The sequence below is a fragment of the Monodon monoceros genome, unplaced genomic scaffold (genome assembly GCF_005190385.1).
Source record: "Monodon monoceros isolate NGI ecotype Baffin Bay Population unplaced genomic scaffold, NGI_Narwhal_1 Super_Scaffold_19, whole genome shotgun sequence".
In the NCBI taxonomy this organism is placed as follows: Eukaryota; Metazoa; Chordata; class Mammalia; order Artiodactyla; family Monodontidae; genus Monodon; species Monodon monoceros.
Window position 1 is genome coordinate 9,289,704 of NW_021703775.1, and position 24,691 is coordinate 9,314,394.

Sequence of the window (24,691 nt, forward strand, 5' to 3'; positions counted from 1 at the left end):
GGGAGAGCTAGGGCTTGAACCCAGGCTTCTGGGTCCTCAAGTTCCCATCTGCCTGGAACCTCCTCCTAAATGAGCACATGGAGATGCTGTTTCTGAAGATGAAGCCAGGGTTGGGTCCACTGAAGCAAACAGTAGTTGCAGTTTATGTTCTGAATCCTCAGGCAGGATTTGCCAAAGGTTCCCCGCCACCCCGACCCTAACCTCCACCCTCAGTAGTGTGTCTTTCCTGCTGGAGAAGAAAGGTTAGACTGGGGAGAAGGCTGTCCTACTGGGACCCCAAGTCCCAGGGGGTGGACTTGGCAACTCTCTGGGATTCAGAGGGAGTCTCAGAATCTGTTGGACTCCTAGCTCTCTGCCATGATGAGTTTTTTTCCCCACCATGAAAAAGAAACCAGCTAACAATAGCTAGAGACTAAACCCTACTCAGGAATCTCTTGCTTCTTTCCTGGCAACATTTCATTTACATAATGGGAATTCCTGTGGTGACAGTCAGGTGAAAGGAGAGTGGGCAGGGGCTCTTGGTGACAGGTCATTATGGTAGCCACTGGAGCTGATCACAAACGTTCAGGTCTCTTTTATCCCAGGCCCATCGGAGGAGATGACTTTTCTATCCACTTCAATTCAGCCTGGCCACCCAACTTGCTTTGACCAATAAATCAAATTGTGCCCAATGGAAAGTGATGTGGGTATAACTTCCAGGCAGGAAGGAGGGAGTTGATGAGAATGTCTGGGGGCCATGGTGTTGACACCCCTTGAATTTGCATATCGCCATGCAGCTCACAGCAAGCTTTCACAGTCGTTTGGGGCTGCATAATACGGTGGTGAGAGCAAAGACTGACATTAGCCACTCCTGAGTGCATCTTGCTCCCACTTCCTAACTGGGTGTGGCTCATCAGACATCCCAGACTCTCCCAGACTCGTCAGCTCCTTTCTAATTAGGCAGGGTCACACCAAAGCATAGAATTCCCAGTGTGCGGGCTCTTCCAGGCAGAAGCATTAAGTGGTCCTTCTTGTCTCTTTCCTTGTCTTTGAGGTCCTGGACGCACCTGTTGAGATGAAGCCTCCATCAGATTGGGTCACGAGTGACTATGATGTACAGAACCTTCCTGCTGACCCACAGTGGACATGTTGCATGTGCAAGAAATCAATTTACTGTTTGAGTCATTGAGATTTAGGGGCTGTTTGTTGCTACAGCATAGCCCAGCCTATTGGGACTGATACAATCACCAAGCTAGTCAATAAGAACCTTGCCCAGGACTTTAGAGTTAGGACCTAGGCCTTTCTAGTGGGCTGGACTCATAAACCTTGCTGCTATATTTTCCACCAGGGGAATGTGGGAGCTGAGAAATAATTTTTTAAAGAGAGAAAAGGCACACATCGAGGAGAGGTGGAGACACATCCCCAGCATTCCATTTCCTGCCTAAGATGCGGATGTGTAAAAGTCCCCTGGGTCCTTTTATGAAACACTTCCCCCTTTATTATACAAGCTTGGGTTGATTTAGGTTGATCTCAACCAAGAGTCCTAATACTGAGCGAAAGGGGATTCAGGACAAGCCTCCATTTTCCAGATGAGGAAGCTGAGGTTCCGAGTGGTTAAGTGGATTGTCCAAGGTTATAGAGCCACTGAGGGCAAATGTTCACTTGCTCCTTTTCTTAGTAAAATAGTTCAAACAGTAAAGATAAAATGCTAGTCTTCCCTTCTCGCTCTCCCAATCCCACTCTCCAAAATTAAGTACTCATCAATTTGGTGGGCATTTTACCAAACTTTTAAAAACTATAGATTTACAAATAAAGGCACACCACATTCAAAGAGTTTTATTAGAAAAATGGGCTATTACGCCCATTTTTCTGAAATTTGTTTTTTTCACTCATCAGGTTGTTGACACTTCCAAATTCTATCTGTACCTGGCCCATCTGGTGATATGCCAGGGAGAGAAGTGGTGAATGAGGTCAGGGCCCAGACTCAAGGGAATCAGGTCAGAAAACCCTGGGGGTGGGGAGAGTGGGGAGAGAGTCTGGGCAGAACCTTCCAGGCACCTGGTTCCGCCCCTTTCAAGGCTCCCAACAGCCCTCGAGGCAGCAGCTCCTCCGGCCAGCTCTGCACCAGAGGAGCTTGGCCTTTTGTTTAAAATGAAATCTGCTCCCCCTCTGAGTCCTCCCACTGGCCCAGTACTTTCCATTCATTCCGGGGCAAATCGCTTTAACCGCCTCCCAGCCTCCCACGGTAGATCAGGCAGGGGTGCAGCGTCTCCTGCTGGCTGCAGCTGCAACTCCTGCATCCGGGGCCTGAGAAGCAACAAAACCCAGCTCTGCAGAAGGTGGAAACAAACACCAATATTGACCAGGAAGAAGTCAGGAGCCCAGAGGCTGAACACCAAGGGCCCAGGGGGCATGGAGAGAACCAGGAGGAAGCCCAGACGAAACCGAGACAGCCCCAAGACAGGCAAGCAATTAAAGGTGGGGGCTGAGTTATCAATTACCAGGCACCTCTGCTAGCAGTAGATAATGAACAGATTAGCAAGGCTGTTAGCAAGGCTGCTGCCAGTGAGGGCTGGGGCAGGTGCCTGGGCATGGGGAACTAGGGGTGGGACTGGGGCTCCAGATTCCACAGGAATGAAAAGGCAACTTCAGGCTCAGGAACCTGAGGGCAGCTGAGGGTCGTGGGACTCAGCAGGGATGTAGTGTACAGGCTGGAGGGTGGGAGGGCAGGCCGGGAGTTGGGGTGGTGATGGTGGTGTCATTGAACTGTCCCCCTGGCCTGCAAGGGCCGGTGGTTTGCAGAGCTGTCTCTGCCTGCAGATGGGCTAAGGAGGGAGTTGATGAGAATGCCTGGGGGCCATGGTGTTGACGCCCCTTGAATTTGCATATCGCCATGCAGCTCACAGCAAGCTTTCGCAGTCATCTGAGGCTGCATAATGCGGGGATGAGAGCAGAGACTGACATTAGCCACACCTGAGTTCATCTTGCTTCCACTTCCTAACCAGGTGTAGCTCATCAGACATCCCAGACTCTCCCAGACTCGTCAGCTCCTTTCCAGTTAGGCAGGGTCACACCAAAGCATAGAGGAGCCAGCGTGTGGACCCTCCGGCTGTATCTTCCCCCGATAGGGAGTTTGAGAAGGGCACTGCTCCAGAGAGTGGAGGCTTCATCATCCTGAATCCCTGAGTGGCCTGCGTGGAGCAGATCCCCCTCCCAGCCTCGAGGAGACATATAGTGGGAGTGAGAAATACTGTTTTAAGTTATGAGATTTCAGAGCTATTTGTTACAGCAGCATAACCAAGCCTGTCCTGGCTCTTCCACAGGGTGACCCTCACCTCCCCGAGCCTCTGTTGCCTCATCTATAAAGTGAGTAAGAATGATACTCACCTTGAATGATTATTGGGAAGTTAAGTGAGATGATATATAAGTTGGCTGAAAGATCTTCTCAGTTCCTGGGTTGCACGCCTCCTCCAAAAAGGAGGAATGTTGCCATGTGCCAAGGTCAAAGGCCAGGGGCATTTGCTTGGCCACTGCTAATGGTTGGAACTTTTATAGTGCTGAGCAAAGAGTTTAAAGGTTGAGCCCACATGGGGATGGGCAAGGTCCATGGGATGCTGGAGGCCTGGGCTGACCCTCCCAGGGGGAAACCAGGCCAGGTCCCTCCCTGTCTGCCTTTTCCAGCTCTCTTTTTTCTGCATTGTGGGGAGAGAGGCTGATGGCTGCTGCCCTTGTCCATGCCTGGGGAGGGCTGGCTGGACGAGTAAGTGCTTCTCCCTGAGCTTCTGGGACCCAGACGGGCCTCCCTTGGTTCTTAAAGGCCTCAAGCCATGTGTGACCCTAGGGAAGTGCCAGCAGCACAGGCTTTCCCTCTGCCCCCTCTCCTACAGCATCCCCAGCTTCCCTGCCTCTCCTGTCCGTCATCCCCTTCAGCCTGTTCCTGAGCTGGTCCCACTTTCCTCCATAGAAAAGGAGCCAGGTTACAGGAACAGTCAGGAAGCGGCTGACTGTTCTCCACTCCGTTTTTGGCCTATTCGCCACTGTTCCAGTTTGGTCTACGAGATCAAACCCTTTTTTTTTCAGCTGATCTCATTCCTCCTGGAGTTTCTGATGCTCTGCGTCCAAAGCCTGAGCAACTGTTTCTGTGCACTTTCCAAATATGAAGCCTTCTCGCCCTCTCTCTGTAGTTGGCTCCCTGCTCTGAGCTCACCTGATTCTTTAGAGGCAGAATGTTCCAGGCACAGGCGTTAAAAATCTCCTTCTTAGTCTGAGCATGTTCCGTTGGGGCTCTTCCCCTCTCAACCCAGGAAGCTGCCATATCCCCCAACAAGCAGCCACAATGCCTCTTCTCTGGGGCCTTCCTGCCCACCATGACTGAGCCCACAGGTCTGGACTCTGAGATGCACAAATACAGTCAAGGTGACCTCATGTCCATGGAGCATCTTGATCAGGAAAGCATTTGACTCTCAGCTGTCTTACAGCCACAGATCAGCAGGGATTGGCAGTTCCCCTCGTCTCTCTCACAAATGAATCCCTGTTCTGGCTAATGCCAGCAGCTGCCACCCTAACAGCCAGAGGTACGGCCACCAGGCCTGCGCTGTCCAACACAGTGGCCACTGGCCACATGTGGCTTTGGGCACTTGAAATGTGGCTCCTTCCTTTGTGTCAGACAGATGAGACTGCTGAGGCTCAAAGCATTAACTGAGCACCAGGCTCACAGAGGGCAGCAGGAAGCAGTGCTGGGCTGAGTCCCAGGTCTTCTGGCTCGTGTGACTAGTTGTCTATCCAAAAGCCACCCTCCCCTTCCTTTCCCTTAAAGCTGAGGATGGCTATACAACCCAGGATGACTGATGACAGATGTCCTCTGAGTGGGGTTTCCAAGATGGCTACTGCTTTCCTGGCAGCTCTAATGGCTCTTCAACTTTGCCCTTCACCTGCCACTTACTCTTCTCTGAGGCATCCGCCACCTTGTGACCATGAGGATGAGGTACCTGCTGAGGATGGCAGAGCTGAAGGGACCCTGGTCGCTGATGACCTCACTCCAACCCTAACAACTTGACTAGCCGTGGCCTCCTGACCCTCTAGACTTCTTGTTGCTTCAGGGAAAAAACCCCAAACCCTATTTGTTTAAGACACTGCTGTCAGGTTTCTGTGTTTTTGTTATACGCAATTCTAACTGATCCTGTCCCGTGTCCTCTGGGAGTTTTGGTCATGGGCAGAATTTACTGGTAGGAAAGGAAATAGCTCAGGGAATCTCTAATCTCACCATTTGTCCTCTCAAGTTTGCAGGGACAGACAGAAAGTTAGCAGGAACCTAGTTTTCCTCAGTGGCCTGGTGGGTGAATTCTAGGAGGATTCCCTCGTCACAGAGCATGAGAGCCCACAGGAGGGTGGCCACAATCAGAACCATTCTTTTCACATTACTGATGAAGAAACTGAGCTCTATGTCAGTTAGGGTATGTTTGGCTGCAAGTAAAGAAGACTCAAGTAATGGGAGCTTAATTAAACAGGAGTTTATTTTACTCACATAACAAATCTATGTGGTCGCAGGACTGTTCCACAGCCCCCAAAAAGCCAAAGCATGAGGTTGGCAAGTCTGAGATTTTCTTGATATCTCCCTCATTGTCGCAAGATGGCTGCCAAAGCTCCAAACATCACATTCTCATTTAATGGCAAACAAAACTGGAAAGAAGGGAGGAGAGAGGAGAGAAAAGAGGAGGAGGCTTTCTTTATAGAAGACCATCTCCCAGAAGGATCCCAGCAGAGTCCTCCTTCTTTCTCCTTGCCTGGTAGTAGGTCACATGGCTACCCCTAGTTGCAGTGGAGGCTGCCCAGGCAAGTAGTTAACAAAGGGCAGAAGTGCTCCACAACCATTTCCAGTCATGATCCGTTCCCCGGCTGGGCACATCGCCGCAAAGCCAAATCAGAGTTGTGTCGGCAAGGCGTGAGGAGAGAATGCCTGCGGGTGGGGGACCGATGGGGGACCTGACTTGTCCAGGGTCAGACAATGACTGGTGGAGAAAACAGGACTAGAACTCCAGTCTCCTCTCCACCGGTCTTTGAGTGGGAAGAACCTCTGTGTTCTGGTGCAGCAGTTGCTGCTAGAGTATTAGAGCTCTGTGCTATTGGGGGAGTCCCTGTAAGCCGTCATGGTTTTCCTGTGCCCTCTGCTGGAGACTGACCAAGAATGGGTGTGTGATGCCATTCTGGTCAGTGAGCTATGACAGAAAAACTGCTTACGGGGATTCTGGGGAAAGTTCCCTTACTCTTAAAAAGACATATCCAGGAAGAGGTGTCCTCTCCTGGGTGCTATCCCCTGCTGGATGTGATGGCTAGAACTGTGGCAGCCCTCTTGTGATAAGGAGGGAAGCTGATTTGAGAACAGAGCTGGCCCATTGAGGCGGGCAGCATGAAAGGTGCAAGAGGCTTGGGTCTCTGTTGATGCCACTGCAGCGCTGAGCTAAGCAGTGTCAGGCTGTCCTACCTTGGGGCTTCTTTGCACAGGAGGCCCATCTCCCTTATTGTTTAAGCCCCTTCTAGGTGGGCCTTCTGTTCCTTGAGGCTGAAAGCATTCTAACTAATCCACCCGTTTGCCTCTGCTCCATGTCCTGCTCCAGAGGCAGCCGCTACCCGTTCTTTGCCCACACAGCTGGAGCTCAGCCTCGTGCGTCTAGCTGTGCAAGTACATAACCACGCTGCCCACCACAGCCAGAAAGAGGTGGAGGACTGCATTGAAAACCCCAGGCAGTGGGCAGGAGTGGTTTGGGGAGAGGTGTTACGGGGGCTGCATAAAAGAAGGTCATTCCTGACCTTCAGAACCCCACCATGGCCCTGCCCAGCCCAGCCTGGCCCCCAGTGACTCTGCAGACAATGCCAGCAGCCACCTTCCAGCTGCTCCTGGGCGGCGTGGGGCAGAAAGGTTGGTGGTTAAGTGCTGGAGAATTCCCAGAATTCCCTGGGGCTGGCCCAGAATTGGTTTTTGTGGCGGGAGTGTGACCATTCTGTCCCCGCAGCTTGCCTGGTACAGGAAGAATACAGGCCAGTTAAGTACTTTTCTGGCAACTGATTATATAGATTTGCTTCCACGTGGACTCTCTTGCAATGACCCAGGACCCCACGAGGGCCCTCCCCCAGCCATTTGTGTTGAAACACAGCATGCTAGCCTCTTTGCTCTCTAGGAAAGGGACTCTTTGGCAGGAAGAAGGGCCTAGAGGGAGGTATTTCTTGAGGCACTTTCCTTCTTGGAGGAAATGCTAGAGGGCCCTAATGTCACTGCTCCCCCATGCCACCCACAACCAGCTGCCAAGTGAAGCCTGCAAATTTGATATACCTCCCCCCCGTCCAGGACTCTGATGGTGCCCGCTGCCCTGGAATTGCCAGGCAGCAGGGAACTTCACTTTCTGCTGGTCTAGCTTCATGTTGCTGGGCTTTTTGCTTGTGCCAGTCCCCATGCCATGATCCCCTTACCGACCCAGACAGTTGTGCCACCCGGTGTGGCCATCAGAGTCATAGGGATTGGTTCAGGCATGGGCATATGTGACTCTTTCTGGGCCAAAGAACGTCAGTCCTGGGGATTCTGTGGGAAACTCTGGGAGAGGGATGCCCACACCTCTAGGTTTGTCAGATGGAGAGTATACAGCTGGCACTGCCGGGGACCATCTTTGTCCCCCAAGGGGCTCAGCCTAAGAATGACACCAACCCAGAGGGAAGCAGATTGGAAAAGCTTTAAGGGACATCCTGATGACATTATTGCAGCACCTGAATGCATCTATGCCTGAAAGCTACCTCTGGACTTTTCAGTGACTTGAGTCAAGAAATTCCCTTTGCTCAAAGAAAACAAAAAACAATTTGAGCTGGGCTTTCGGGCATTCACATTAAAAGTCATTCATTATGGGACTTCCGGGTGGTCCAGTACCAGGGTAAGACTTGGTGCTCCCAATGCAGGTTCAATCCCTGGTCGGGGAACTAGATCCCGCATGCATGGCACAACTAAGAAGCCCGCGTGCCACAACTAAGACCCCGTGCAGCCAAAATAAAATAAATAAATAAATAAATAAATAAATAAATAAATATATATATATATATATATATATATATATATATATATAAGTCATTCATTATGAAGAGAAAGGCAGGACGCCCTATCAGGCAGGATTAATTCCTCCTTTATTGCTCTCCATATGCTGCTCTCACAGCACTTACCCACTTGGGTAGCATTGGCTGTTTCTTTCTCTGCCTGCCCAACTGAACCGTCCCTCTTGAAGGAGTGGACATTGCTGCCGCCTCACCTGTCATTGGACCTCAGGTGCGGCTCATTATACTCTCGAGTTGAGTTAAATTCCTTGGCATATTTTCATCTTTGGTCCACATAAAACCCCTCTCTTGTTTTACTTATTCTCTTTTAGCTCTGTATCTCTCGCTCATTCCCTTCCTCTGCACAGGATACATGCGGATGGATCTTTTTCCCCCACACTGTATACGGTCTTGCAAAACGGCTACTGTCTTTAAGTGGTTTTTAATTTACTCAAATGGTAATGTTTTGGTTCTCATGTTGTTTCTTACTTTTTAAGCTCGGCATTGTTTACTCATCCACGTTGCTATGTGTGCATTTAATCTCTTCTAGTTGCAACATAACTCTCCATGCTGTGAATCATGCCCACTTTTCTTTCCATTCTCCCCGAGGTGGGCACCTAGGTTGCCTCCAACAGCCCTTGCCCCACCCCTCCATGGCCAGAACTCTGCAGTGAACATCGTGAGATGCATGCCTATGGGTCTGCGTCAATTTCTTTCGCATCTACACCTGGAAATGAAATTGCAGGTTGTAGGCGAGGTGGACTATTGACTAAAATACCTCCACAGTGGCCTCTCCAGTCTACCCTGACCAACATCCCCACATCTCCTTCCAACACAACCACTTGACTTTATCCAGCTAAGTTTGACCTGTCTATAGATTGTGTTAGTTCTCTGCTGCTGTGTAACAAGTTACCACAAACTAAGTGGCTTAAAATAACATACCTCTTTAAAATATTTATTTATTTTTGGCCTCTTTGGGCCTTCGCTGCTGCGAAGCTTTGGGCTTTCTCTAGCTGCGGTGAGCGGGGGCTACTCTTCGTTGCGGACGCGGGCTTCTCATTGTGGTGGCTGCTCTTGTTGCGGAGCACAGGCTTTAGGCACACAGGCTTCAGTAGTCGTGGCACATGGGCTCAGTAGCTGTGGCGCATGGGTTTAGTTGCTCCAGGGCATGTGGGATCTTCCCGGACCAGGGCTTGAACCCGTGTCCCCTGCATCGGCAGGCGGACTCTCAACCACTGCGCCACCAGGGAAGCCCTGTTTGTTTGTTTTAAAAATGATGTCATTGTAGTATACCTGAATATCTATGGGAGTGAGTTTCCTGCCCACCCCCATTTCACTTAGGCATCTATAGACCTTTATTTCTCCTCACAGATTTCAGAGTAAGTTTACATAGCTAGAATTGTTATTTAGATTACAGTGAAGTTTAGATTAATTGAGGGAGAACTGACATCGTCATATATTGGGCCACCCCTCCCAAGAGTGTGGGATGACTACTTGGGGAGTGTCTACACCCCCAATTTGTGCCCATCCAGCAATTAGCAGGAACTAGATTGTTTGATAAATCAATGCTAGGGAGGAAATCTCCAAGGGGGAAGGAAGAGAGGGCCTGGAATATTCCTCAGCACCAACTCCCTCTATTCAGCCAAGTCAGGCAACAGGGAGGACACACCCTGCTGAGCCCTAGAGAGAGGGGCCAGAGCCCCTCTGCCCAGATGAATGCCAGCCTAAGTCCTCTTTTCCAGATGACGTACAGAAGGAAAGCCCATCTAATTCAGGGAACACTGGCCCCCAACCACAGGGCGGGCCTCTGGGCCCAGGGACCCAGTTGCGTGTGTCAGGACATTCTGGGTGATTCGGCCTGGACTGAGCCCAGGGTGGGGCTCCCGAGGTCCAGTTCAGGGAGGGCCAAGCCCCAGTGAGTTTCTCTGTTTCCCCCGAGGTCTGGTCAGCTAGTCAGTCTGCACGGCAGCCGGCCTGCTGGTCTTGCTGCACCACAGCTCCATGTTTTCTGCGCACTGCTTGATGAGCACACTGAATTCTCAGTATCCCAACCAAGATGCAGGTCTGAGAGACGTGCTTCTTTCTAAATGTCCAAACTGCAGCAAACAACACAGACAAAACACATTTCTTCCAAAGAAGCAACAGGACTGAGGACAGAAACTCTGCTAGATGACAGACCTGGTCTCTGCCATCACAATCCGTGCAACTTTCAAGTCTGAAGCATCCATCTGGGGCTACTTCTGAGCATTAAGTTTCCCTAAGAAGGAATGGTGGGGGCCTACTGGCAGCTGTGAAACTCAACTGCCTACACAGATGGCGTTCCCAGAACAAAGGGGCCTCAGGTCAATGCAAGTCTGTACTCTTAGGAGGCAACTTACTTCTAATTAAATGTGGTCTTGGGTGTTTTGGTTTTGTTTTTTTTTTTTTTTTTTCAGATTCTGAAGCTGATACAAAAGAAGGGTAAGATGGGGGACAAAATGGATTCTGAAAATGCTAAAAGGACATTGCAACCTGGGTTAAAGGGAACGGACAGAAACATATAGCCTGCATAGATAGACACAAAACCGCACAAAGAAGGTAGAGGAATGGCCACACCCTGGAGGGGAAGGGTGAGAGCAGTCAGATCAGGGTTGTCGAGTCAGAGAGCAGGTGGGGGTGTGAACCCAGCCAGGCTCCGATGTGACTTTGCTCAGTGTCACAGTGTTCTGAAACTGTGGGATTCTCCGGCTGTCATTACATGGAGGGCAGTGTAAGAACAAAGCACAATCATCCCCTCCTTCATTTATTCTGTACACCTTGCCTACTACTTGCTGGTCCCCTGCTGTGTCCTGGGAACAATCAAAAGATGAACGAACCTATGCAGTCCTCGTTCACCTGAAGTTAGGGTGGAGACAGGGTATTAATCAAATAACCACACGAATAAGCACACTGGTCACAGGGCCAGCTGAAACTCGGGCACCTCGTGACTGCAGTAAGTTCCTGACTGTGGTCTAGGGTTCTAATCAACGAAGGAAATGACACAGAGGAGGCCTGACTTGTTTTTCACGAACCAAAAGTGACTTCTGGTGATCTCTTTTCCAGGTGTCCCCAGTTTGGGATTTTGCGAGAGCCTACACTGCAACTTGGCAGCACGTGTACCCTGGGAACCTCTTTCATTAGAACCTGGCGGCCCACGCGTCCTTATCCTTCGGGTACCCTGGGTCTCGCAGACGACTCCAGGGGTCCAGATGGGAAGGCGAGCAGCACACAGCTTGGGACTCACTCAGGAGCCAAGGCCGGTCACGCTGCCCCCCAACCCCGCCCACACAGGCAGCCCCGCCTGTCCACAGTAAAGGCCGCGTGGCCACGCAGCGTGCGGCGCAGCAGCACGCCAGGGGCGGGGCTTCGGGCCCAGCGCGCGTCCCAATTGGCTCTCAGAGCTGCCTTTCAGACAGCGCTCAGAGGCCTTCCGCTAGCACTTTTTGGCGGCTGCTTTGGCGGGAGTTGGCGGCTGGTGTGAGGTGAGACCTGCTGGGCTCGCTCCGGGACTGGGCCGTGTCGCACAAGGCCCAGGGCCACCCAAGGGCCTTCCCGCTTCGGGCGCCGACTCGCAGGGCCTTTCTGGGGCTTGGCAAGGGTTGGAGGGAGCGCCGGCCCTGTAGGCCTCGCTGCGCAGGTGAGCCCCACTGTGGGGTCCGTGGCCTGAGGGGCAGCCCCTCAGAGAGCCCTGCTGTGCGTGGTCCTTGGTCTCTCGTCACCCTGGACCCAGGGCCCGTGTGGCAGACGCCCTTTCTTCCGTCTCGGGGCAGTTCGGGGCAGCTCTTCTCGCCGTAGGTCTGTGAGGGCCCCGAGTTCTGAGTTCCCCCTCCCCCCCGGGTGCGGGCCGAGGGGCGAAGAGGTCATGTTCAAGCCATGGTTCTTTGTAGGGAACAGACGTCCCAGACAGGGGAAGGGGTTTGGATGTGATTCTTTTTTTTTTTTTGCGGTACGCGGGCCCCTCACTGCTGTGGCCTCTCCCGTTGCGGAGCACAGGCTCCGGACGCGCAGGCTCAGCGGCCATGGCTCACGGGCCCAGCTGCTCCGCGGCATGTGGTATCTTCCCGGACCAGGGCTTGAACCCGTGTCCCCTGCATCAGCAGGCGGACTCTCAACCACTGCGCCACCAGGGAAGCCCTGGATGTGATTCTTTGGTCAAGCTCAGATGCGCACAGGGGCCGGGCATCAGGTGTGATTGACGCGGCGGCACACGGGAGGGCAAGTGCTGCGGGGCCAAAGGAACATGGGGACAGTGACGTTGGGCTCCGGCCAGCGGAGGCCCTGTGGGGTGCATGCCAGAGACGTCAGGTCGCAGGGGTATTTTAACAGCAGCCGCTGGAGACCCGGTTTGGTTTATTTTTTATTTTTAAATGTTGAGGTTAATTTATCGCATTTTAGAATATTGCAGGGCCAAAGAAAATACATCTGTGAATTGCATTTGGCCCTCAGGCAGCCAGTTTGCCGCCTCTGCTGTAGATGCGGGGAGGGGCGTCCAGGCAAGAGCTACAGACTGATAAAGAGATCCCCATTTGAGGGGGGGCTTGGGTGCTAGAAAGATCTATCCCAGAACTGACCTCTGGATTATGTGAGCTGAGTAGTTGACTTGGTTGGCGACTACGAGTTACCCCTTGCCTTGTCTTTTAGGATTAGCACGGATCTAGTGGGGTTAGGTTTGAGAGTAGGGGTGTTCTGAGGCTGGGGAGCAGACATCCTCCTTGCAAAGCAGGCAGGACTCCTCAGATTGCAGCTTGGGCTTGGGGACTCCTTGTGCCAAGTGTCTGTGACTGGAGCTGTGAGAACATTTTCAAAGGAGGAAGTGCATTTGGAAGGAGGCTACCAGAGCCGTGCACTGGGGAATTGTGATCCTGGTACTGCTTTGGCCTCATGGTTCTAAACTGCTAACTGGGGAGAGGAGGAGAGACCCAGAGGAACTCTGGGAGAGGGAGTTACAGTCAGTCATCTAGCATTTCCTGGGTCCCTCCTCTGGGCAGGGCAAGCTGCTGGGCATACAGAGATGGTCAGTTGCAGCTCTTGCCCTCAGGATACTTTCAGATGATGTGGGGACATGAAGTCTCAGCCCTGGAGGAGGCTTCTTGCCTGGCAGGCTTGGTCTGGGGGAACCAAGGAAGAGAGGAAAAACCTAGAAGGTGATGCAGAGGCATCACGGACTTAGAGCCGTGGGCAGAATTTGGGGAAGTGGTAGGGAAGGGAGAAGGCACTCCTAAGGTAGGTATGTGCGCTGTAGTGGGGTTAGGGATAACATAAATAACTGAATCAGCCTACCCATCAGGGACGTGGTGAGAGATCCGGGTAGAAGGGTTTTTAGGGCCCAGTTTCTGGGCTGGGAGGGGTTCAGTGCTGTCTTATAGAAGATAGATGTTATATTATGGTAGGAAGGAGGAGGCTGAGGAGATACCAAGTGGGGTCTTCTATGCAGAGTGCTATGTAAGAGGACACCAGTTGTGGAAAAGTCTGTCATCTCCAGCCAGAAGGCCATTCCTTGGAAACAGGTCCGTGTGGCATCTCTCTGTGTTCTGACCCCCCACCTGTCCCCCATCTAGTACCCTAGGCCCATTGCTGTAATGATTAAGTGGATAAAGGGCTGTCTTCTGGTGCCGAGGGGAAGGCCATCTGAGCAGGACCTGGTGGTCTCGTGACAATGGTCCTGTTCCTCTTTGGCAGTCTCACGCCTCCTTCCTGCCAGTCCAGCCTTGTTCCTTCCCTGTGCACAGAAAGGGTCTGAGTCTCTAGTACAGGCCCATCTGTGCCGTGAGATGGCAGGGTGGGTGTGGATGGTGAGACAAAACATCTCCTTCATGTTAGCCTGAGGGAGCCCTGATCTGAACACTCTGAGACCTTTTGAGGATAGTTGGCTCTTTGGTGGGACCAGTCGGGTGTTGGGGGGGAAAGCTTTGATCTGAGCCAGCCCCCAGATTCCAGCCCTGGTTCTCACCGCTGCCGGCCTGGGTGTTGTCTGTCTGTCCTGGGGTGGGGGGATGGAGCTCACTCCAGGAGCCACTGGTTGTGGCCCAGATTCCAGTACCTCCTCCATCCTTCTTCCTCTCCCCAGGTCAGGTTCCTCTGGAGAGAGAGAGAGGCAGAGGCGGCTGGTTCCCAGATGTTATAGACCCCGTGGACACCATGTTGGAAGCCAGACTCCAAAGCCAGCAGAGAAGCAGCCAGAATGGTCGGGAGGTAGTGTAGCCTTTCCATTCCCAGGACACCCTCTGCTCTCCCACCTCCCGTCCTGTGCCTCTCACTCCTGGAGCCTCCCTCCCTCTGCCAAGGACTTTGAGTCCTCTCATCTCTCCCTGTGGCCCTTTTCCAGACCAGCCTGTGGTCCTCAGGTTTTGGGATGAAGCTGGAGGCTGTCACCCCTTTCTTGGGGAAATACCGCCCCTTTGTGGGTCGCTGCTGCCAGACCTGCACCCCCAAGAGCTGGGTGAGTGATGGTAGAGCCAGGCCCTACCTTGTGAAGCTTGGTTCTGGGAGCCATGGCTCCCATGGCCTTGGGCAGCAGCTTCCTTTATGTCTCCCAGCCTCAGCCCTCCCCTGCACCTGCCTCTGCTGTCTTTCACGGAATGGGCGCACTAGTGTTGGCTGGTTGTTGGTCTGGGGCTGGCTCCTGGCTCCCAGGCCTGGGAGAGTTGGGTGGGGAAGTGTAAAGGGGCCTGAGAGGAGGTGTAGAGCACGGCCAGAGGGCTGGGGTCTGACTATGCCTGCATGAGTCCTGCTGTTCAGTTTTGGGGACACTGCCCACTCAGAGTCAGTGAGCACTCAGCACATGCTTGCAGACCTCTGTGTGTCGGTGCCGTGTGCTGGTGCTGATGGGACCCAGGGTTCTGGTGGGGATTTAGGCTACATGTTCTCTGCTGTGGATGAGAGAACTTCTCAGAGACTTCAATACGCTCTTCTCCAAGAGGGTGATTCTACAGAGGATGCAGCCCTTCCATTTTGACCATGGAACCCTCTTTCCTAAGTGAGCTTCAGGATCTGGGGTCAAACATCTTTTGGGAACTGCTGTGCTATAATCCTGTCTCCTGGTAAACCCTATAGTCCATCAGGCAAAGACCACAGAAGACAGAGCAGGGGCTTTCCTTTGTGGGTTTGCAAAGGCCCCCCCAAGGACATGCTGTCCCTGCCCCTCTTGGGCAGGAGTCCCTCTTCCACAGAAGCATAATGGATCTAGGCTTCTGCAATGTGATCCAGGTGAAGGAGGAGAGCACCAGGTAGTCAGAGCTGGGGGTGGGGCAGGGTGGTGGGCAGGGCCCTTGGGTGCAGGGCTGCTGGGGCCCTGCTTTGTGGTATCATTTTCTTCCTTCCTCTGCTCCAAACCCACAGGTGGGGACAGGCAGGCCTTGAGCTTTCCTGCAGTTCCTTCTGTGAGCTTTCACGCCCTGGGCCTGCACCCTGCTCACTGGGGGGAGGGGTAGGAATAGGCCACAGGTGGGCAGGTGCCTCCTCTTCCTGCTCCATGATAAGCCAGGCTCAGGTGTTCCCAGTCCGTGGGGCTAGGGTGACCCCTTCCTGATGGAATGCCCTCTGTGGGCCCTAGTCAGGGGCGGGCCCGCTGAGAGATCTACCCCCTGCTCGGGGGCTGTGCCCAGGTTTCGGGGCTGGCTGGTTCGGAGGCTCTGCTATTTCTTGTGGTCACTGGAGCAGCACATACCCCCCTGCCAGGATGCCCCACAGAAGGTCATGGAAAGCACTGGGTGAGGAGGCAGGGACTGGGGTCTGGCTGGTACTTCTGGGATCCTTGAAGGGATGACAAAGGCTGTAGGCAGGGCTGATTGAAAGGGCTGGTTTCTAGAGTGTTAGCTTGGTCTGGGGCCCTTCCTTAAAGATGGAGGGTGAAGACTGGAGGCTGTGCCCTGGGGCTTCTGTGGGGCTGAGGGAAGTGAACTTAGGCCTGCTCCAGCCTGACACCACTGCCTCTCACACCACAGGGTTCAGAATGTCATCCCAGGCAGGGCCCCAGGAGGGGCTGGGGAAGGCCAGGTGCCCAGCCACGTGAAGAGAGAGGTACAGCACATCTTGGGCCACATCCAGGCCCCACCCCGCCCCTTCCTGCTCAGGTAACTCTGTACTGAAGGGTGTTTTGGGCTGGGGCCTCTGCCCTTTGGGAGGGAGCATTGGCTGGGCTTGGGTAAAGACTAGACTCCCCTCCTGGGAAGCTGGGTGTTATATTTACCAGTCTGAGTAAGCCCCCGAGCTGGACACTGTGAGACCTTTTGAAGACAGCTGCCTTCTCAGTGGGACCAGTTGGATAAGGGGCAGGGGCCTTGATCTGAGCCAGCCCCCAGGTTCCAGCCCACGTTCTCACCACTGCTGGCCTGGTGGTGTGTATCTGTCCTGGGGGTTGGGGCTTGGGGGTCACCCCAGGAACCCCTGGTTGAGACCTAGACTCCAGTACCTCCTCTATCCTTCCACCTTTCCCCAGGTCAGGTTCTTGTGGAGAGAGACAGGAGGTGGCTGGTTCCTCCATCTTATAGGCCCTCCTCTTCCCTCCCATATTCATCCTGCTGTCACTACCTGCTCCCTCCTGATCTGTCCTGCACAGGTCTGAGCTCCTCTTAGATGCAGGACACTCTTCTGGGGAAATGGAGGGATGCACAGGTTAGAGTGAGGAGAGATACACACGCCTGCAAGAAGGACAGAACAAGGGCTAGGAATGAAAATACCTGGAGGGGAGGAAGGGACTTGTAAGCCAGGGACAAAAGGGGGAAAGGAGCCAGCCTTGGGGAGGTGAGGATGTGAGGGAACAGTTCTACCAGAGGGAAGAGCATAAGCTGTGGCTGCAGGAAAGGGCCAGGTTTGCTCAAGTAGCTGATGTGGTCGGAAGCTGGCAAGTGAGGGAGAGAGTTGTTGGAGACAAAACTGAGAGGTAGAAGGGACAGATATGCAGGGCCATACAAGAAGTTTGGATTTGACTTCCAAGTGCAGTGAAAACCAATGGAAAGGTTATAAGCAGAAAATGATAACAAGATTAATTGAGGTCAAGAGTAGAGAACAGATCATCTGGGGAGGCTGTTTTGTTAGTCCAGGTGAGACGTAATGATGGGGGATGGGCGTGACAGTAGAACTTAGGAAGACGATGGAGAGACCAATATGAAATTATCAGGACTCACTGATGGATTGGAGGGTTGCAGTGGGAGCAGTGAGGGGGAAAGGGGAAGCTGCAGGAGAGCTGGGTTTCTGGCTGAGCACCTGGTGGTGTGGTCGGAGGGGAGGGGGCAGGCTTGGCCCACAAAAGGTGTTTGGACATAAAGAGTTTCTGACGCCTGACATGCTGGTGGAGACACTGAGGCAGCTGCTTATGTATGTGAGTCTGGAGCTCCGAAGAGAGACTGGGGCCAGGAACATGTATTTGCAGAGCTTTAGCACATAGGTGATGCTTCAAGCGGGGGGATGCTTGAGTCATTGAGGGAAGGAGGGCACAGGGCTGCACATGTCAGGCTCGGCTGTGTTGAAAGTGCTAAGAGGTCAACTGAGCAAGAACAGGAAGTAGAGGTTGTTGGTGACCTACGACCAGCCCTCCCTGTGACAATTCTTTGGCTTTTTCGAGACTTCCAGTCCCATGACCTGAGCACCTTTACACCAGCCATCAGTCCCCCCTCCTGTCTTTCCTGCCCTCCAGGCCTAGCTTCGATTCCAGGGCTCCTTGTGAGGAAGTGCTCTTGTGAAGGAGTCACTGGGCCCAACCCGGCTGTGTTTGAACCCAGCTACCTGCCTTCTCTGCACCTAAGCAGCCAAATGTCACTAGAGAAACACACTGGGTGGACCTGTTTCTTTATAAGTGTGATTCTCAGAGGGGCACACTGCACTCTCCAAGGCTCCAATCTAGACTGCTCCTTCTCTAACTTATCCACTGTTGACCAACCACCTCATGCTTCATGGAGAAATAGAAGCCATCAGATGAGGACATGCTGTGTGTCCCGCACATCTCCATGCTGCCTGTGTCTACGCTTCTGTCCTCATTTAAAGCCAGTCCTCACATTGGGCCTCTGGACAACCCCTCCCCAGAGATTTTGCCCCTTCAGCTATCTCCTTTCCTTCTTGTATCACTAACTCCTCCCTTTTTAGTTTACTTTTCCCAGCAGTTTGCAGAGACAAGGCCGGGTTATGCCTGGAGAGAGTCTTGGTTCTCTGGTCACCTTTGGGGTAAAAGGAGGCAGGGAGATGCTCAGAGGCTGATACGAGGCAGCTGCGCCATGAGGTCGTCTTGGGAGACGGCAGCACCTTGCCGGCGCAGGCTCTGCTGTCAGGCCCCCCTGCTGGTCCCAGCACCCGCACTTAGCTTTCTCTCTTATCCAGCAGCTTCTGTGACCTCTCTGAACCTCACTTTCCTCTTCTGTAAAGTGGGGACAGTAGTAGTGCCCACTGTAGAGGAGTTCTGGCCGGCCCTCTGGGCTGCCGTGGGCTGCCTCGTGGGCCGTGCCCTGCCATGCCTCAGACTGGGCGCTGCTCTCCAGGCTGGTCAGCTGGGCACTGCTCCGGATCCTGAACTGCCTCTTCCTGAACGTACAGCTGCACAAGGGCCAGATGAAGATGGTCCACAAGGCCGCCCAGGCAGTAAGGCCCACCCTCCATTGGGACGGGGATGGGATGGCGGGGACAGAGGAGCAGAGGCTAGGCCAAGCCCTGAGTCGGGACCAGCCCCATCAGCTGGTGGGAAAAATCCAGTGCTCTTTGACGACCTTCTCTTTGTGTCTCACGGTCCTGCTCCCACGAGGCTTCCTCTAACGGCTTTTCATCATGGTCTTAACAACCATTACGTCAATGCATTACCTTAAAAGCTGTTGACAGAGCTCCTCTGCTTTTGGGAGATGTGCTCAGAGGAAGAACTGCTCAGCTGAACCCTCCCTCCCTCCCTCCCTCCCGCCCCCCCCCCCTCCGGGGCCGCCCTGGGGCTGTAGGCACTAGGTTTTGGCTCCCTGCATCTTCAGGGTGGGGGGTGGATTGGCACTTCCCTTTGGCTCTCCCTGGAGCAGGGCTCGCCGCTCGTCCTCCTCTCTACCCACAAGTCACTCCTGGACGGGATCCTACTGCCCTTTGTGCTGCTCTCCCAGGGCCTGGGCGTGCTCCGTGTGGCTTGGGATCCCCGCACCTGTTCCCCCATCCTCAGGTAAAAGTCTTGTGCCTTTAGACATACAAGGGAGAGGTCCCCAGGCCGGGACAGGGGTGTGTGGGGATGTCAGGCGGTATTCTGGCAGCAGCTTCCCGGAGGCCCTCTTCCTGGCCCCTCTGCTCTCAACTTTGTGCCACCCCAGCTTGTGGGGCTCAGACGGAGGGTCAGCTATGGGCTCTAGGACTATGCCTGGCCTCAGTGTTCAGGCAGGACCCAGGCTGGCCCTGTGTGGACCAAGGCTCTCACTAGCCTCCTGCTTGGTCCCATCTCCTGAGCGCCTTCCCTCATCTGCCCTGTGCCCCACAGAGCTCTGCTGAAGAAACTTGGGGGACTTTTCCTGCCCCCAGAGGCCGACCTCTCCCTGGACAGCTCTGAGGGGGTCCTTGCAAGGGCTGTAGTCCATGCGGTGAGTGCTATGCCCAGTGGTTGTTTATGGGGCCAGGCTAGGGTATGGGGGCCTGTTGCTGTTCTGGCTTTGACACCTGCCTCCCCCCACCCACTTCCAGGCTGTGGAGCAGCTGCTGGTCAGCGGGCAGCCCCTGCTCATCTTCCTGGAGGAGCCGCCTGGGGCTCAGGGGCCTCGGCTGTCAACCCTGGGTCAGACGTGGCTGGGACTGGTGGTGCAGGCGGTCCAGGTGGGCATCGTCCCAGATGCTATGCTGGTGCCAGTGGCCATCACCTACGACCTGGTTCCAGATGCACCCCGTGACACATACCACGTGAGAGCCCCCTGCCCTGGGTACCTAAGTGGACGCCATCTCCAGAGAGGAGGCACAATACTGTGTGTGGCTGAGTCCCCTCAGGGCTTGGCTAAGCGGGGAGTACAAAGGAATTTCAGCCCCACGGTCATTCTCCTGTGGCACCTGCTAAGGCTGTTACAGTCATCCTCTCATTTCATACTCAAAAGACCTTGCTAGGGAGGGATTTCTCCTGTTTCACAGGGGAGAAAATGAGCTTGGAGAGGTCATGGTCATATAGCAGTTTGGGCCCAAGATGAAGTTGAGCAGAAAGCGTGCTCCAGGCAAGCCGGCTCCCCCAGCCCCTTTCTCCCTGCAGGCCTCGGCCCCACTGGGGCTGTGGACCGGAGCTCTGGCTGTTCTGTGGAGCCTGCGAGGCTGGGGCTGCAGCCGCCGAGCCTGCGTCCGTGTGCATCTGGCCCAGCCCTTCTCCCTGCACGTATGGACCCCATTGGGCAAGGCTGGGAGCACCTGGGGTCTGTCCTAGGGCTTCTGGCGGCCTGGCCCTCAAGGCCACTTCAGGGGTAGTGTTACCTACTTCAGATGGGCTGTATGCAGGTTTCCTGGTGGGCCAGGGCAGACCACCTAAGAGCCTTGTCCTGGACAGGAATACACCGTCAACGCCAGAAGCTGCTGGGGCAGCAGGCAGACCCTGGAGCAGCTGCTGCAGCCCATCGTGCTGGGCCAGTGGTAAGGGCAGAGGAAGATGAGGGTCTCAGGGGCAAGGCAGGCCGCTCTTAGGCCCTAGCTCGTGAGCTGGCACCCTCTCCTCCCAGAACCACAAACACATCACCAGCTCCAGCCTTCCCCCACCAAATAACTTGGGTCATCTCAAACCATGCCAGGCACCCCTCCTTGGCTGTAAGTTGAGTGTGGGTTATGGCACACAGGCCTGGAAAGGACTAGGGTTTCCCACCTCTTTCGGGGATGGGAAACACCCTCACGTTTGAGAAAGCTCTGGGCTCCCCCATGATTGTTTTTAGGTTTGGTCCCTTCATCTTGTGATCTGTGTCTCTATCCCAGTACCGTCGTCCCCGACACTGAGAAGGTGCAGGAGTGGACCCCAGTAACCGGGCCCCTTCTGGCCCTCAAGGAAGAGGACCAGCTGTTGGTCAGGAGGCTGAGCTGTCACGTCCTGAATGGTGAGGGGAACCTCGGTCTGGCCTTTGAGGGAGGCTCCTGAACTCTGTTCTCAGAGCTGGCCAGTCGTCAGGGCCCTCCTTTCCAGGTGGGTTTCTGCACCTGCCCCCTCTTGCGTGGCCCACTTGGGACATGTGAAGAAGAGTGGAACACCTTCCCCTGCCCCTGAGGAGGGGGTCAGTAAGGGAGGACATGATGGAGCCGCTAAGTGAGGGCACACAGGCGGCCGCCCAGCCCGGCCTCAGGCGTGTCACTTCACTCTCTTGAGGTGACATTAGCTGAACTCAACAATGCATGTAAGGGACGAAACACAGTGCCTGGCACAGAGGGGGCTCTTAACAGCACTGTTATTACCATCTTCTCAAGTGTCCCTTCTGTGGCAGAGACTGTGGGTTGGTGGGTAGTAGACCTGCAAGAGGCAGGGACGGTCCCTGAGCTCCCAGCCTGGCTCTCAACATGTATTTGGTAAATGCCACTTCTCCACTGGGGAGGGTGGCACCCAAGGACCGAGCCTGCTCTCCCCTTCCCAGGGGTGGAGTCGTATGGGGGTGTGTATGTGGCTGCTGCCAGGGAGGTGTGTGCTGGACTGGGAAGGCTTGCCTGGTGACGGAGGGCCCGGGCTGTCGGGCCTCCGCCCCTGAGCAGCATCCCTGCACCCCTGGCCCTAGCCTGCGTGGCGAGCTCGGCGGTGATGAGCACGGCCATCATGGCAACGCTGCTGCTGTTCAAGCACCAGAAGGTAGGGCACGGCGGGGTGGGGGCCTGGGGGAGGAGGCGTGGCCCTGCTGCTGAGCCCCTTGCTGCCCACCCAGGGCGTGTGCCTGTCACAGCTCCTGGGGGAGTTCTCCTGGCTGACAGAGGAGACGCTGCTGCGTGGCTTTGATGTGGGCTTCTCAGGGCAGCTGCAGTGCCTGGTGCAGCACACGCTGAGCCTGCTGCGGCCGCACGTGGCCCTGCTGCGCGTCCAGCAGGGGGACTTGCTGGTGGTTCTGCGGCCAGGCCCAGGCCTCGCGCACCTGGCACGCCTGAGCTCCGAGATGCTGCCCGCCTTCCTGAGCGAGGCCGTGGGTGGTGAGTCCCTAGGGCCTGGGAGGGGTGGGATGTGTGTAGGGGTGAGGGGACTGGCTTCCTTCCTCACGTCCGGCCCCTCTTCCCCCAGCCTGTGCTGTGTGGGGGCTGCTGGTGGGCAGGGTGCTGCCTGAGGGACCCTGGGAGCTGCAGGGCATCGAGCTGCTGAGCCAGAACCAGCTGTACCACCAGATCCTGCTGCTGATGCACTTGCTGCCGCAGGACCTGCTGCTGCTGCAGGTCAGGCCTCTCCCACCAGCCCGGCTCAGTCCTGGGCCTCCCCTTCTTGGCTGTAGGAGAGGGCCCATGCTTGCCCGAGCCCTGACCCTAAGATGTGCTGCGGCAGTAGGTCTGGTCTCTGTCTCTGGCCAGGCCCCTGCCTGGCTCTCCTGAGGCCACATGGGTGCCTCTTTCTCCCCAGCCCTGCCAGTCTTCCTACTGCTACTGTCAGGAGGTGCTGGACCGCCTCATCCAGTGTGGGCTCCTAGTTGCCGAGGAGGTAGGAAGGGCAGCTGGAGACAAAGCCCCTGCCCAGGGTCTGGCCTCCTTCAGCCTCCCACCGAGTGACAGCGGCCCGGGCTCCTCCTCTGGCTTGTGTGTGGGGGGTGCGTGCGTGCGTGCGTGCGTGCGTGTGTGTGTGTGTGTACAGCCCCTGGCCTAGCAGAGAGAAGCCTGGTCCCCGCCTCGCCACTCTCCACCATGGGACTTGTCAGAGCGCATCTGCCCTGGGCCCGTGTGTAGCTACAGTGACAGGACTGGACAAATGCACCTGAGGGTTTCTGCATAAGCCCCGCCCTCCACATTTCTTGTCCACAGGGGCTGTGGCCCTTGAGGGTGGGTGCTCACTTCCTCTCACCCCACAAGTTGGCTCCGCAGCTGTGATGGTCTGGTGCGGCCTGGGGTATCCCCTTGGGCTCCCCAGGTCTGCGTGTGCTGGTTTCACCTCCCCGGCTGGCCATGTGCCCGGCCTGGGGGCCTCGGGGCTGAACCTTGGCCAGCCTGACAGGGACCAACGGCTCCCATGGCCCTCAGACCCCAGGCTCCCGGCCAGCCTGCGACACCGGACGGCGGCGTTTGAGTGCGAAACTGCTGTGGAAACCAAGTGGGGACTTTACCGACAGTGACAGCGACGACTTCGAGGAGGCGGAGGGCCGGTACTTCAGGGTGCGCTGGGAAAAGCCATCGGGGGGGGGGGTGTGCCGTAGGGAGGCAGTGGGAGCTGCCCTCACCCTGGCCTGTCTCCCTCCAGCTCAGCCAGCAGTCGCGCTGCCCTGACTTCTTCCTCTTCCTCTGCCGCCTGCTCAGCCCGCTGCTCAAGGCTTTTGCGCAGGCTGCCACCTTCCTCCACCGGGGCCAGCTGCCAGATACTGGTGAGGCCCGCGCGACTGCGGCCGTCCTGAGGAGAGGCTGAGCGCTCAGGGTGGGGGCCCTGCCTGCGTGGGGCCCCAGGCCTCAGATCTCTCTCTCCCACAGAGTCGGGCTACGCGGAGCAGCTGTTGCGGTTCTTAGAGGCCACCGCCCAGGAGGAAGGGTTCTTCGGTGAGTCCCGAGCAGCCAGCCCAGGCCCTGGGAGGCGAAGTTTTGCTGGTGGCTGCCTCCCCCTAGTGGGCAGTGAAAGCCCAACTCCAGGAAAGCCGGCTGAGGGGTACAGAGAAGGCCTTTGGGTCCAGCTTGAGCCCTATCCTTTGGTTGTCCTGACAAGAGGAGAGGAGCTGGGCCCCGGGGCTCCCTTCTGTAGCCTTCACTTCTTTCCTCCAGAGTGTGTGGACCCAAATCTCGCCATCAGTGCCGTCTGGACCTTCAGAGACCTGGGGGTGAGAGGGGCCAGTCTCTCCGCCCTTCTGTCCCCCTGCCTCCCACTCCCATACCCTGAAAGAGCTGCTCAGGGGAGCCCAGCTGTACCCACCCTGGGATTTCCCCAGCGTCTCCCACGAGTAGGTGTGGTGACAGTAGTTGTTGGAGAAGGTAGGACAGTTTTCCTGCCCCGCTCAGTCTCCCAAACCCCTGGGTCATTCTGCTCCCGGGTGGGGCCCTGGGGGTGCTTTGAGAGGCAGCGTTTGCCCTCAGACACCGAGGCTTACAGGGCCACAGGTCTCACTGCAGTTTTCCAGGGGAGGGGCACAGCGCCCGTGGCAAGCGCTCAGAGCCCTTCTCTGTGGCCCAGGTGCTGCAGCAGGTGCCCAGCCCTGCAGGCCCCATGCTCCACCTGTCCCCCACCTTTGCCAGCCGGGACAATCAGGAAAAGCTGGAACGGTTCATCCGGCAGTTCATCTGTAACTAGAACTAGGAGGAGGGGCCGGCGTTGAGACCTCCCAGCCCCAGAGCACAGCTGTGCCCTGGAGCCAGAAGGCTGGCCTGGGAGGAGCTGCAAACCCTCAGCTGGACTATAAAATCTTTGAGGTCTGACTGCCCCTCGCCATCTCTTGCTTTCTGCATCCTCTGGTGTGATAAACGAGAGGACTGGATGAGTCCTCTTTTCCCAAGCTCAGCAGTGTCTTTCTTTTTGGTGTGACTGTGTATTTCTTTCCTTCCCCACTGTGTGTGAGAATGCCCT

The 24,691-nt window shown here is 55.4% G+C and overlaps 1 protein-coding gene across 13 annotated transcripts; it reads left to right on the forward strand.

Moving 5' to 3' along the window:
* The first annotated feature begins 1,899 nt into the window (after positions 1-1,899).
* Positions 1,900-24,618, forward strand: GPAT2 (glycerol-3-phosphate acyltransferase 2, mitochondrial). 13 transcript variants are annotated; one of them, XM_029232723.1, is made up of 24 exons: positions 1,900-1,976; positions 2,350-2,457; positions 3,303-3,345; positions 11,131-11,549; positions 14,135-14,259; positions 14,393-14,506; positions 15,220-15,293; positions 15,672-15,776; positions 16,011-16,139; positions 18,537-18,636; positions 19,056-19,189; positions 19,499-19,598; positions 19,699-19,911; positions 20,249-20,368; positions 20,537-20,619; positions 20,953-21,071; positions 21,738-21,808; positions 21,882-22,140; positions 22,229-22,377; positions 22,559-22,636; positions 23,170-23,301; positions 23,387-23,507; positions 23,611-23,676; positions 23,896-24,618. In XM_029232723.1, the coding sequence occupies exons 5-24, from the start codon at positions 14,206-14,208 to the stop codon at positions 24,441-24,443; spliced, it is 2,769 nt and encodes a 922-aa protein (XP_029088556.1). In that variant the 5' UTR covers positions 1,900-1,976; positions 2,350-2,457; positions 3,303-3,345; positions 11,131-11,549; positions 14,135-14,205; the 3' UTR covers positions 24,444-24,618. The 13 variants fall into 13 exon arrangements, 11 of the variants coding, with proteins under 11 accessions (XP_029088556.1, XP_029088560.1, XP_029088562.1 ...); XR_003795004.1 differs by lacking the exon at positions 1,900-1,976 and having other exon boundaries at positions 2,034-2,457; positions 23,170-23,291; positions 23,896-23,951; positions 24,302-24,464; XM_029232727.1 differs by lacking the exon at positions 1,900-1,976 and having other exon boundaries at positions 2,034-2,457; positions 23,896-24,102; positions 24,302-24,618.
* Positions 24,619-24,691: the final 73 nt, after the last annotated feature.

Coding starts and splice junctions, on each gene's coding strand:
- GPAT2 (XM_029232723.1), top strand. CDS start 14,206: ATGTTGGAAGCCAGACTCCAAAGCCAGCAGAGAAGCAGCCAGAATGGT. Junction 20,369..20,536: donor CCCAGCCCTTCTCCCTGCAC/GTATGGACCCCA, acceptor TGTCCTGGACAG/GAATACACCGTCAACGCCAG. Junction 23,677..23,895: donor CCAGGAGGAAGGGTTCTTCG/GTGAGTCCCGAG, acceptor TCTTTCCTCCAG/AGTGTGTGGACCCAAATCTC.